We start from the raw sequence: 14,120 nt of genomic DNA, 5'->3' as shown, positions 1-14,120 counted from the left end.
ATTCCTTTCCTTTCATCTGCACTCAGGACTAGTAGTGATGTCCAGCTCAGGCCCTGAGTGAGATTTATTGAACTATCCAGTTTGCAATGACTTAACTTACATTTGAATATGTTACAAGGTGAATACCAAGATGGCCTGATCAGAGATGCACCTGCAAGGAACACCAATGTTTGATGTAGTGTAAAATTGCAGCAAATATTAAAAAATTTAGGAACATAGCTAGAATAAAAGGCCTCAAAACTTGTTCCTTTAGACAGATTTATTCCATGGACACAAACATGCATTAAACACACTTGCTCCAGGTTAAAGTGAGGAAAAGGTTATATGAATTCTACAGAAAAAATTCTTACTTTAAACTACATGACATTTCAATATGAGAAAGGGCCATTGTGATCAAAGAGGGATTATATTGTTTGTCCAGATGAGTTGAATGCTGTTGTAGTTTGAAACAACTTTTCACAAAGGTTCATGTGAGTATCATGCAAACTAATGCTTTAAAGTCTCCGTTATTTTCCATGAACAAAATATTACTCAGCTTTTAAACCCAAATTGAGAAGAAATAATTTTTTTTAATGTTCTTCCATTCTCCCCCCCAACTTCCTTGAACCATTGTTTTCTTGTTAGGGCTTAATTTCATGTGGCTCAAGTGTGAACCTAAAGAGCGAGTCCCCAGAAGCTATTTAACTGTAATGGGAATCACAGCTGTGACTGATCTTGTCCTCCATTGACATCCTCACATATGATGGAGGCCACTGAATAACAATTAGGAGCAGTCATCCCAGGTTGAATTTCCTTTCCCAAAAACAAAGGATGACAGTCTAATTATACCACAATTCTTTTATTTTTCCCCCCCAAAAATATACTTTATTCATAAAATTCTGTAAAAAATGCATTACAAAACAGTTCAAAACAGCACCAAGTTTACATTTCAAAAAGTGCAAAGGAAATCAGTTTTCTTCAATACAGGAGTGAGTTGCCTCACAACCCTTCCATTCCATTTTACAAGCCATGTACATTTTACAGCAAACCCATATTTGGTGTATACAGCCCGAGGGGTTTTCCATGGGTCCAGCCCCTCAGTTCACTTTGGTGGGAGGTCCTTACACACTGGTCTTTCCCCATTGAGCCTTCGCAGCGGCTGCCCCAAGCTTTAGTGCGTCCCTCAGCACGTAGTCCTGGACCTTGGAATGTGCTAGTCTGCAACACTTGGTCGTGGACAACTCTTTTTGCTGAAAGACCAGTAAGTTTCGGGCAGACCAGAGCGTCTTTCACCGAATGGTCCTCCAGCTGCACTTGATGTTTATCTCTGTGTGCGTCCCTGGGAACAAAACACAGTGCTAGAGATAAGGGGGTTAAATTGAAGAGCCCCGAAAACAGGTGCGAGGAATGCAAAGTGCAATTAACCCATGCACATTCAATATAATGCAGGCAGCACACCAACCTCGTGCTGCCTGCTCATTTGAGTGATTGCTGGGTGCAGCCAGTGCTAACCACAATGTTCATTGGCTGCACGCATCTGCAGGGAGCCCAAAATCTTTTACATGCTAGCACCAGTTAAAGCAATCCTGCATTGTTTAAAGCTAACATGCACCTCTTAAAGCGGTGCTGTATTGTGGTTCCAGCTGTGTAGGAAGTGTCTGCTGTCATGCAAGGGCAGTTTGCTGCTATGCAAACTCAGGAAGTTGCCATTATGGCTACGGATTGTGATGTGCATAGGGGCTTGCAGAATGTCATAGGAGTTCAGCATTCTGTCTTCCAACTTTCAGGATTGCTGAGGCTCCACCCTGGGCAAGTGGCAGTTGCTCCAAGGAGCATGAGGCTGCTGTCCTCTTTAAGGATGACAGCATTTGTCGCCCTGCTCCTGCCACTCCACCAGGCCCTTGTTGTTTCTGGTCGACTAGCCAGTCTAGATTCCTGTTGCCCATGCTGAGATAGTGCAGTCCACAGCTGTGCTTTTTAGGTGCAGAGCTGCTTGAGGTTATCCTGCAAGGCCATCTGCAGTCTCTTCCTTTGAAAGTCAGCAGCCTTCCACCAGCCATGCTGCAGCCACTGGGGTAGCACTTTGTAGGAGCACTAGGATAGGCAAAGGCTTAAGGAAGACAGGCATAGACCACCATGAACCTTGACAACCGCCCTGCTGCATACCGCAGACCTCCTCCAGAGTGTTCGAGGCAGTAGAAAGCGTTGTTTCAGCACTCAAATTGTCTGTTCTATTTTGTGTGGCAGCATGGCTTTCATTGTATGCATGCTGTGCATATGTGTGTGGGTTGTGCACCAGTTTGTCCAAGCATATTGTCAGCGGATAGCCCTTGTCGTCCAGTAGCCAGCCTTTGGTTTGTCATGGTGACTTAAATGCAGCTGGCACAGTGGACTGCTGCAGAATGAAGGCATCATGACTGCTGCCAGGATACCGGGCATTGGTCTGCATGATTCACTTCCTACACCAGCTGGACGGTGAGGGACTGGAATCCTTTTGCAGTCAATGGCATCCTGCACCATACGGAATCCTGCAATCCTACCATAGTCACGTGCTCACTCCCCTCCTTCTGTCTGGCAAGAGAGAATGAATATAGTTAGCTGTCATTGAACAGAGAGCCTCAGTGACTTCCTTTACACAACAGTGGGCAACAAACTACGAGATGTTGCAAATATCTTCAGCTCTAACTTGGAAGGATCCAGGTGCACAAATGCTCATTGCCATGGTCACTTTATTGAGCAGTCCTTGTCCTACTCTGAGATTGTAGGTGTATCTGAAGCAGGTGGCAGATATTAGTGAGGACGTCCTTACTGAAGTCTAGCACATTGTTCCTTGCTGAGGTTCAGGTCGGAGAATTGCTCCCTGAACACCCTGGGCGATATGGCCTCCTGTTAAGTGAACTTTTCCCACTTCCCCTTCAAGCAGTTTGTCCTGCTCTGCAAGGCATCTGTTGATTCTTCAAGTCATGCTGTATTCCAAGGAGAATGGCTACCAGTGCATCCATGTCTGGGAGCAACTGGTTTGTGCAGAAGCCTTGAAATGAGCAAAATCTCCTTTAGCACCTGCTACAACACTCACCGTGGACTGTTACAATGTAAAACAACAGTAGGAAGCAACAAACGCTGGTAGAACCACAGCAACAGACAAAAAAAAATCAATCAGCATCCAACCTGTAAGCAGTTGATCATCCCTTAGTAGTGGTCGGAGGTGGAAGGGAAGGGGGTCCTTCCTGCTGCTCAACAAGTGTTTGGCTGTGTGAGGTTGAAAGGGGTGTTAGCTACAGTGTTGAGCTCCAAATGGCATTGCCAGTGTCAAATCAGCATAGCATGTTGATTGACATTATGCTCTGCATAGTTCTGGCAGAAGTTCATTGCATGCGCTAAGGCCTTCACCAATACAGGGTCTGATGCAATACACCCCACAAATGTATGGGCTCTAAGGGCATTGGGCGCTGATGAGCCCAATTTCCCGCCGTAGCTTTGGACATTTGACAACACTACAGATATTGTGATAACATTAAAATGTTAGGTTTAAAGCAGTGTACATGTGACTAGATGTAAATGCGTATCAATATTACTTGTGTTTTTATAAATCTTGTTTGTAGAAAGTTCACTTTTGGCAGTGGCGGGGGCTGGGGAGAATATATACTTATAATGAAGGGAACTTTTGTCTGATTTTGGCGACTACTCAATGGAATAGTTTTCTATAAATCTAAAAGTCCCACAAATGATTCTGTGCAGCAGTGCTTTTTTCCTTAGCCTATCGTAATCATATGAAAACCTATAACAACATCAACTTACTTTTATATATAGTATCTTTAACGTGAAACTATCCCAGCATACTGTAAAAATTTTAAGACAGGGAAATGGGTGCCAATCATGGAAGGAGAGATTAGGGGAAGGGACCAAAAACATGGTTGAAAAGGTGGGTTCTGAGAAGGCGCTTAAAGGAGGAGAAAGAGGCAGAGTGATGAAGAAGTTAAGAGAAAGAGTTCCAGCTAGTGGAGCCAAGATGATGAAGCCACCAATGGTGACTTGAAGGAAGGGAGGATATACTAAAAGCTTGAGACAAAGGACCAAGAGGGCAAGAGGGGATTTAAGGCTGAAGGAGAGAGAGGAGCTTTCATGCAACAGGTGGAAAATTCATTAAAGCCTGAGTCTGAAATTGGAGGTCATATATTCCTATGACTTAGTCACCAACACTGCTGGCTGCCGTTCCTTCTACCCCATGCTCTTGCCTTCAACTGTCATAGCGCTGAAATCTGGCATGCTACTCAATTAGACAGATTGCCTCCTGCACCATCTCTGCTGTTGGAATCCACTACCATAAAGCTACTTTGGGGATATAGCTACAAGCTGGATACTCGATTCCCTTCACTGGAACTTTTCTACATGCTGGAATCCCACAATTTATTGAGCCTCATTGCTGGCCTGACCTCCCCAACTCAGCCCCTTTAATGTCTGCACCTGTCCTTGATGTAGTTTAATTTTAGTGGCTATGCCAGAAGCACAATGTTGGAGGCTACTCTGGAGCCATTGCATGACCTCTTCTTGTCAACCCTCCTACTTGTTGGGTGTTATTGCTCGGACAAACATCCAACCCTCCAATCATTGGCTGAGAGTCTGTTCCTATCTTGCTGAGATAGTTTGTCAGCGCCCATCTCCTGTCTCACTTCTCCCAGTGTCCCCTTATACCCGTCTTATTTTTCCTTTTTCTCCCCAGCACATTTGGGCTTTTCTTGGTTGGGTCACGATCCCGACATTGGCCTCAATTCTGGGTTGGTAACTTGGAGGTGGCTGTGGTGGGACATCGGGCATGATCTTCCTGGAAGCAGCCAATTAAGAAACTGTCTCCAGGTGCCCCATCCAATTACTGTGGCTACAAGAGCAGGTCAAAGGCTGGGAATTCTGTGGCGAGTAACTCATCTCCTGACTCTCCAAAGCTTGTGCGTCATCTACAAGGCACAAGTCAGGAGTGTGATGGAATACTCTCCATTTGCCTGGATGAATGCAGCTCCAACAAAACTCAGGAAGCTCAACACCATCCAGTACAAAGCAGTCGACTTGATTGGAACCCCATCCACAAACTTAAGCATTCACTCACTCACTCCACCACCAGTGCACAGTGGCAGCAATGTGTACCATCTACAACATGCACTGCAGCAACTTGCCAAGGCTCCTTCGACAGCAAGTTCCAAACCTGAGGCCTCTACCATCTAGGAAAGCAGGCACAAGCTAACACCGCTACCTACAAATTCCCCTCTAAGTCACATACAATCCATTCCTTCATCATTGCTCGATCAAAGTCCTGGAACTTCCTACTTCACAGCATTGTGGGTGTACCTACACCATATGGAGTGCAGCAGTTCAAAAGCGCAGCTCACCAACTCCTTCTCAAGGGTAATTAGGGATGGGCAATAAATGTTGGCCTTGCCGGTGATGCCCATGTCCCATGAACAAATAAAAAAATGGTTGTCTGAGAACTATTGAGACCTGAAGTGAACTTGTATTGAAAATGGTAATGTTTTTTATAGCAGTATCGACAAGCCAATAGAAAAGGAATGATATAGCTGCAGCCTAGGAATATGACTCAACTTAAGGGAAACTTTCAATCATATCCTTGGTGAGGTAATAAATATTATACATGGCAGGGCTTTTTACCTGGAGTTTCTGCTGCCACCCAGATTTTTTCAATTCTTCAGACATTTTATTTTCCTATTCTACACTAAAACAGAATGGTTAAGCTGTGTCTCCTGAACTGCTGTCTTTGGGATTGAAAACCTATTTAATATGCAAAGCATTGTGATGAATTGTGTCTTGTAAAATGAGAAAAATTACAAGTGAAAACTGCTTGAAACTGGCAACAGTAAACATACTTCCATTAAGGAGCAGTAATGCAATACAGTCATGAAATAATATCATTGCGCTCATTGCTCTGTGTAGCAAAGATTCTTAACGGATTAAACATTTAAAGGGAATATACATATGTAAACTGTGGGACTGCATAAAACCTGATCATGGGTCAAATGTTCCAGCATATTTTCATAATGACGGCACCTGTGTTTTAAATGCTACAGCATTTCACTCCCATTTCCTTTCCCAGGAGACTTTGCAAGGTTTACGTCAACATCTGTAAACAATAATCTATCTGCGGTGACATCATCCCTCACCAGCAACCAAGTTCAAGAGTGAAATTATGTTACAGTTCTACCTTTCAGAACATAGCTGAACTGGTACCTTAAAAAACTGACACACAGCCTGTTTATTTACTGCTTATAAAATGAGACCAATCTCTTTTGAAGAAAATGTCTTTGTGCTATTTTACTTCAAAGTAACATTGTTATAGTAATTTAGAACAAATAATCTCCACAAAATACCCTTTGTCAGAAATCTTTTTAATATACAGGAATAGTATTAAGATTTTTATCAGAACACATGCTTACAACTCAAAACGTAATGCCATGGAAATTATACTGTGATATTATCGTAAGAAGGTTTAATGCACTTATATCTAATTTCTTTCTCCATTACTTTAATATGGTTTTAACCTTTTATTTTACATAGATTAATATTTCCATAAAACAACAGCCAAAAGAATTTGATAAAAGGTATTAAAGAGCAGATTTACTAAGTCTGTGCTCCTTGAGGCAGAACGTCACCAAACTTGAAGATAGGATTATAATATTGTAGCCCTGATTCGCTGATATGTGTTCCCATCTGGTGAGATTCTGATCTAGAACTGCAATCTTGCTGAATTTGCCTCTAAGAATTTATGCGATAATACTGCACAGTGTAATTTCAAGGCCATTAAGGATGAAATGTTACTTTGAAGAATGGCAACATTATAACATAGTTTGTTGTCCTTCCAAAAATAAAATCAATGATTTACCTTAACAACACTCTTAAAGTTCTCCCCCCCCTCTTTTTGTTCTCTGCCATGCACCAGTTCTTATGTTTTTGGGGTGTGGGGAGAGGGGCAGCACGAGACCTGCTGACATATCCATAGGTATCTGCTTATGCTGCAGTTCAGGTGTTGCAGTTTTACTTTCCTCATCTCGGTGAGATACCTCGCCTCTCTGATGAATTTTACATGAGGATCTTAATTTGATGCTGTTTTGAAGATGAACAGCGATAATCGTCAATTGAGGTTAGATATCTAAACGGGTCCCTTACGTTTAATTACAATGTCTTAACATGGCTGATGCTATTCTGAGCTTACCTTTGTCAATCTGTTTTAATAAAATTATAAATATGTGTTTAAAAACTCTCTCATTAACTGTTAGCCTGAAATTAGACCATTCCCAAAATCTGACTTTTATATATTACTCTTAATGAAGATGTAGACAATATTTGGTATTGGTAAACAAAGCATACATATAAGAATAGAATGTGATTGTAAGTAAATGTGCTCACAGGAACGTGTCTTCTCTTAACAGTTGGAGTACTGGATGGAGACGAGTTTGTGCTGAGGGCATTTTCAATGTCTTGGTCAAGCTGGTCCAGTTTCATAATGAGCAGCACCATGGAATCTAGCCGTGCTCGATCTTGATCTTCCCTCATTTCCTGAGGAAACAGACCGTACAATTACAACTTGCAGACCTAGAATCATAGAATTATACAGCACAGAAGGTGGCCATTTGCCCCGTTTTGTCTGTTTCAGCTCTTTTGAAAGAGTTATCCAATTAGATAGTAAAAAAGAGCTCTTTCTTTTTGAGAAAGAATAGAATTTTCTTGTTTTACAAACAGATTCTAAATGACTGAGAACTGCCACATGTTGGAATGTTAGAGAAAAATAGAAATCTAAATCATTCCCATTTTAGAAACTTCTGCTTTAGTTTGGGAGAGTTTGAATTAGTCAAGATGTGGAAGAGCATCATATGTTGTTAATTCTATGCTGAATGTGGTAAGGATGCCATAGTAACTCATGATTTTTTGTTTTAAGTTTTGTTACATATATAGCTTTAACTGATGTAGCCAAGATAAATCTTTCAATGAATGCTGAGGGCTAGAATTGGAGAATTTTTCATTTCTGTTCCAACTGCATGAGTCAGTCTATTTAAATTAGAAGGTGTTCATTTATTTTGTAGGCGAGACTGGCGATTCCACTTGTCTCAGCATTGATGGTTCGCGCATGTGAAGATCCCAAGGGCAAAAAGCAATTACAAGTTGGCAACAGCACCATGCATTCCAGAATTAACAACGATGAGTTTATAGTTCTACCAGAGGAAGTACAGACATATACATATATACACAGATCAAAATTATTTTTTTAAATGGGTAACTTGCCAATGATGGTGAATTCCAGGCATTATTTCAAGTGTGTGAAAGAGCATAACTCATTTGTGTCTGTGGTTCTCATGAATTACAGTTCTTTCAGGCTCGTAAAAGAGCTATCATAACTCCTTGTTCCTGTTGTGATATCTTGTGTTACCATCATCTGTTTCAGTTTGTCTGAGTAGACGGCACAGACTCTTTTCTGGGGACTTTTGAAAGATACTCAACTGAGTGTACACATATGTGCTGTAAAAATGGAAAGTATGGTGTTGCAGCATGCTTAAAGGGGTTGCAATTTTAATGCTTTCCACTTATATTTAGGAGAGCAACCTAATGTTACCTAATATGGCACAAATATAAGATTGAAGATGTTCTTAGTATGTAAGAGGATAAATCATGGGATCAGAAAAGGCTAATCAAGCCTGCACCTTCCATAGACCATATACAATCAGGCATTCTACCCTCTTATTTAATCTCCTAATGGAAACCTCTGCATAAATACTCCCTGACCTCCAAATGCAATTAAGCCAAACTCCAGTATATTCTTTCTTCCTCATAGTTCCACTTTTAAATTGCACCTGCTGCTCTGCGTAGCAGACGCCAAAACACATGTTCAGTTGATGATCAACATTTATAATAAGAACAGAAAATTCTGGAAATACCCAGCAGGTCCAGCTACATCTGTGGAGAGAGAGAAACAGAGTAAACATTTCAGGTCTGAAACCTTTCAGCAAAACTTGGAAAAGTTAGAAATGTAATAAGTTTTGAACAAGTATAAGGAGGGAGGGTAGGAAAAAGTGTAAAAGGAAGGTCTGTGATAGGGTGGAGGGCAGGAAAGATTAAATGACAGAAGTTTTCATGGTGCAAGGTCAAAGGGAGTCGTAATGGAACAAGTAAAGAAACAAAACAAAAACAAGAAATGCTGGATTCACTCAGCAGGTCTGGCAGCATCTGTGGAAAGAGAAGCAGAGTTAACGTTTCGGGTCAGTGACCCTTCTTCGGAACTGACAAATATTAGAAAAGTCACAGATTATAAACAAGTGAGGTGGGGGTTGGGCGAGAGATAACAAAGGAGAAGGTGCAGATTGGACCAGGCCACATAGCTGACCAAAAGGTCACGGAGCAAAGGCAAACAATATGTTAATGGTGTGTTGAAAGACAAAGCATTAGTACAGATTAGGTGTGAATATACTGAATATTGAACAGCAGCAAGTGCAAACCTGAAGAAAAACAACCTGAAAAAAACAGTGGGTGAGACTAAGATGAAATGAAATAAATGCAAAAAAAGATTGTAAAAAATGTTAAAAGGAAGGTAAAAAAAAAAGGAAGAAAAAATAACTAAAAATGACTAAAAATGAAAGTAAAGTGGGGGCTGTCATGGCAGGCTGTAGTGTGCCTAATCGGTAGATGAGATGCTGTTCCTCGAGCTTGCGTTGATGTTCACTGGAACACTGCAGCAATCCCAGGACAGAGATGTGAGCATGAGAGCAGGGGGGAGTGTTGAAATGGCAAGCAACCGGAAGCTCAGGGTCCTGCTTGCGGACTGAGCGGAGATGTTCCGCAAAGCGGTCACCCAGTCTGCGCTTGGTCTCCCCAATGTAGAGGAGACCACACTGTGAGCAGCGAATACAGTATACTACATTGAAAGAAGTACAAGTAAATCGCTGCTTCACCTGAAAGGAGTGTTTGGGGCCTGGGATAGTGAGGAGAGAGGAGGTAAATGGGCAGGTATTACACCTCCTGCGATTGCAAGGGAAGGTGCCCTGGGACGGGGACGAGGTGGTGGGGGTAATGGAGGAGTGGACCAGGGTGTCGCGGAGGGAACGATCCCTTCGGAATGCTGACAGGGGAAGGGAGGGGAAGATGCGACTGGTAGTGGCATCACGCTGGAGGTGGCGAAAATGGCGGAGGATGATCCTTTGGATATGGAGGCTGGTGGGATAAAAAGTGAGGACAAGGGGAACCCTGTCACGGTTCTGGGAGGGAGGGGAAGGGATGAGGGTAGAGGTGCGGGGAATGGGTCGGACACAGTTGAGGGCCCTGTCAACCACAGTGGGGGGAAATCCTCGGTTGAGGAAAAAGGAGGTCATATCAGAGGCACCGTCATGGAAGGTAGCATCATCAGAGCAGATGCGTCGGAGACGGAGAAACTGGGAGAATGGAATGGAGTCCTTACAGGAGGCAGGGTGTGAAGAAGTGTAGTCGAGGTAGCTGTGGGAGTCAGTGGGCTTATAATGGATATTGGTAGACAACCTATCCCCAGAGATGGAGACAGAGAAGTCGAGGAAGGGAAGGGAAGTGTCAGAGATGGACCATGTAAAGGTGAGAGAAGGGTGGAAATTGGAAGCAAAGTTGATAAAGTTTTCTAGTTCGGGGCGGGAGCAGGAAACGGCACCGATACAGTCATCAATGTACCGGAAAAAGAGTTGGGGGAGGGGGCCTGAGTAGGACTGGAACAAAGAATACTCGACATATCCCACAAAAAGACAGGCATAACTAGGACCCATGCGGGTACCCATAGCGACACCTTTTACTTGAAGGAAATGCATGGAGTTGAAGGAGAAGTTGTTCAATGTGAGAACAAGTTCAGCCAGGCGGAGGAGGGTGTTGGTGGATGGGGACTGGTTGGGCCTCTGTTCAAGGAAGAAGCGGAGAGCCCTCAAACCATCCTGGTGGGGGATGGAGGTGTCGAGCGATTGGACGTCCATAGTGAAGAGGAGGCGGTTGGGACCAGGAAACTGGAAATTGTCAAAATGACGTAGGGCGTCAGAAGAGTCACGGATGTAGGTGGGAAGAGACTGGACCAGCGGAGAAAAGATAGAGTCTAGATAGGAAGAAATAAGTTCAGTGGGGCAGGAGCAGGCTGACACAATGGGTCTGCCGGGACAGTCCCGTTTGTGGATTTTGGGAAGGAGGTAGAAGCGTGCTGTCCGGGGTTGCGGGACTATGAGGTTGGAGGCTGTAGAGGGAAGATCTCCAGAGGAGATGAGGTCAGTGACAGTCCTTTGGACGGTGGCTTGATGTTCGGTGGTGGGGTCATGGTCCAGAGGGAGGTAGGAAGAGGTGTCTGTGAGTTGGCGTTGAGCTTCTGCAAGGTCGAGGTCGGTACGCCATACAACAACAGCACCACCCTTGTCTGCAGGTTTGATGACCATGTCGGGGTTAGACCTGAGAGAACGGATGAGAAACAAAAGATGTGTCTACAGAGGTGTGAATGGCAGGATCTTGAATAGCTGCTATCCGAAAGCAAAGTAAAGGAAATAGGAAAGAAACAAGAGAGAGATAAGACAAACCAGCAAACAAAACGGAAACAAAATTGGAGCAGAGGTTATGATCCAAAATTGTTGAACTCAATGTCCAGAAGGCTGTAAAGTGACCAGTCGAAAAATGAGGTGCTGTTTCTCGAGCTTGAGGCCAGAAAGGTCAGAGTGGGAGCAAAGCGGAAAATTAAAATGACAGGTGACTGGAAACTTGGGGTCACATTTGCAAATGGAACAGAGGTCACCCAGTATGTGTTTGGTCTCCCCAGTGGAGAGGAGACCATTTTGTGAGCAGTGAATATCCTATTATAAATTGAAAGAAATACAAGTAAATTGCTGCTTCACCTGGAAGGAGTGTTTGGACCCTTGGACGGTGAGAAGAAGGAAAGTAAAAGGGTAGATGTTGCACCTCTTACTCTTGCATGGAAATGTGCGTAGGAAGAGGAAGGGGTGTTGGAGGTGTCTGAGGAGTGCACCGGGTGTCTGAGGAGTGCACCGGGTGTCGAGAAGGCAGCGGTCCCTTCAGAATGTTGAAAGTAGAGGAGAGAAACATAGAAAATAGGAGCAGGAGTAGGCCATTCGGCCCTTCGAGCCTGCTCTGCCATTATTTATGATCATGGCTGATCATCCAACTCAGTAACCTGTTCCCGCTTTCACCCCATACCCTTTGATCCCTTTCGCCCCAAGAGCTATATCTAACTCCTTCTTGAAAACATACAATGTTATGGCCTCAACAGCTTTCTGTGGTAGCGAATTCCACAGGCTTACCACTCTCTGGGTGAAGAAATTTCTCCTCATCTCAGTCCTGAAGGAATTACTCCATATCCTTAGGCTTTGACCCCTGGTTCTGGACTCCCCCACCATTGGGAACATCCTTCCTGCATCTACCCAGTCAAGTCCTGTTAGAATTTTATATGTTTCTATGAGATCCCCCCTCACTTTTCTGAACTCCAGCGAATATAATCCTAACTGACTCAATCTCTCCTCATACGTCAGTCCCGCCATCCCAGGTAAACCTTCGCTGCACTCCCTCTATAGAAAGAACATCCTTCCTCAGATAAGGAGACCAAAACTGCACACAATATTTCAGGTGTGGCCTCACCAAGGCCCTGTATAATTGCAGCAAGACATCCCTGCTCCTGTACTCGAATCCTCTCGCTATGAAGGCCAACATACCATTAGCCTTTTTTACCGCCTGTTGGACCTGCATGCTTACCTTCAGTGACTGGTGTACGAGAACATCCAGGTCTCGGTGCATATTCCCCTCTCTCAGTTTAAAGCCATTCAGATAATAATCTGCCTTCCTGTTTTTGCTACCAAAGTGGATAACCTCACATTTATCCACATTATACCGTATCTGCCATGCATTTGCCCACTGACTCAACTTGTCCAAATCACCCTGAAGCCTCTCTGCATCCTCTTCACAACTCACCCTCCCACCCAGTTTTGTGTCATCTACAAATTTGGAGATATTACATTTAGTTCCCTCATCTAAATCATTAATGTATATTGTGAATAGCTGGGGTCCTAGCACCGATCCCTGCTGTACCCCACTAGTCACTGCCTGCCATTCGGAAAAAGACCCATTTATCCCTACTCTTTGTTTCCTGTGTGCCAACCAATTTTCTATCCATCGCAATACACTACCACCAATCCCATGCGCTTTAATTTTACACGTTAATCTCTTACGTGGGACTTTTTCGAAAGCCTTCTGAAAGTCCAAATATACCACATCCCCCTCATCAACTCCATGAGTTACATCCTTGAAGAATTCTAGTAGATTTGTCAAGCATGATTTCCCTTTCGTAAATCCATGCTGACTCTGTCCGATTCTACCACTGTTCACTGCCGGCTCCTTGAGCTGCTGCAGTTCATGCGGCGTAGGTACACCCACAGTGCTGTTCGGGAGTTACAGGATTTTGATCCAGCAACAGTGAAGGAACAACAATATAGTTCCAAGTCAGGATGGTGAGTAACTTGAAGGGGGACTAATAGGTGATGGTGTTCCCATACCTTTGTTCTTTCAGGTGGTGGAAGTCATGGCTTTGGAAGGGCTGTCGAAGGAGGTGTGGTGAGTTGCTGCAGTGCATCTTGAATATGGTACACACTGCTGCCACTATGCACCACTGATGGAGGAAGCGAATGTTTAAGTTGGTGGATAGGATGCCGATCAAGCAGGCTGCTTTGTCCTGGATGATGTCAAGCTCCTTGAGTATTGTTGGAGCTGCACTCATCCAGGCATGTGGAGAGTATTCCATCACTTGTCAGGAGTCACATTTTTGCTAATGGGCATTCCTTTATTGTGCCCCATGTCTCTTATTTCCTATTAAGTTAAAGCAGGCAAATAAATCAGCGTGATTTCATCAAGCCACATTGTTTTCCAAAATAAACAAAATCGTGCCAAATCATACTTCGGAATGGAAGGAGCTGTTGGAAGTGTGTATAAACAACATTTAACTTTCTAAAAGAAAGACTTGCATTTATGTAGTGCCTTTCACAACCACAGGATGTCCCAAAGCACTTTATAGACAATCAAGTACTTTTTGAAGTGTCATCATTGAAAGGTAGGAAATGTGGCAGCCAATTTGCGCACTCACAAACAATAATGTT

At 43.5% G+C, this 14,120-nt stretch overlaps 1 protein-coding gene across 4 annotated transcripts in view; it reads right to left on the bottom strand.

The window, feature by feature from the left end:
• dlc1 (DLC1 Rho GTPase activating protein) overlaps window positions 1–14,120 on the bottom strand; it is a 527,354-nt gene that overhangs the window by 372,451 nt on the left and 140,783 nt on the right. For all 4 annotated transcript variants that reach the window (XM_068034855.1, XM_068034845.1, XM_068034837.1 and 1 more), the window contains exon 3: window positions 7,390–7,539. In XM_068034855.1, coding sequence (XP_067890956.1) covers window positions 7,390–7,539 — 150 coding nt within the window. The remainder of the gene's footprint in view (window positions 1–7,389; window positions 7,540–14,120) is intronic.

The sequence above is a fragment of the Heterodontus francisci genome, chromosome 1, assembly GCF_036365525.1.
Source record: "Heterodontus francisci isolate sHetFra1 chromosome 1, sHetFra1.hap1, whole genome shotgun sequence".
Classification (NCBI taxonomy): Eukaryota; Metazoa; Chordata; class Chondrichthyes; order Heterodontiformes; family Heterodontidae; genus Heterodontus; species Heterodontus francisci.
The sequence above is the reverse complement of the archived record's forward strand: the minus strand, read 5'-3'. Positions and strand labels throughout refer to the sequence as shown.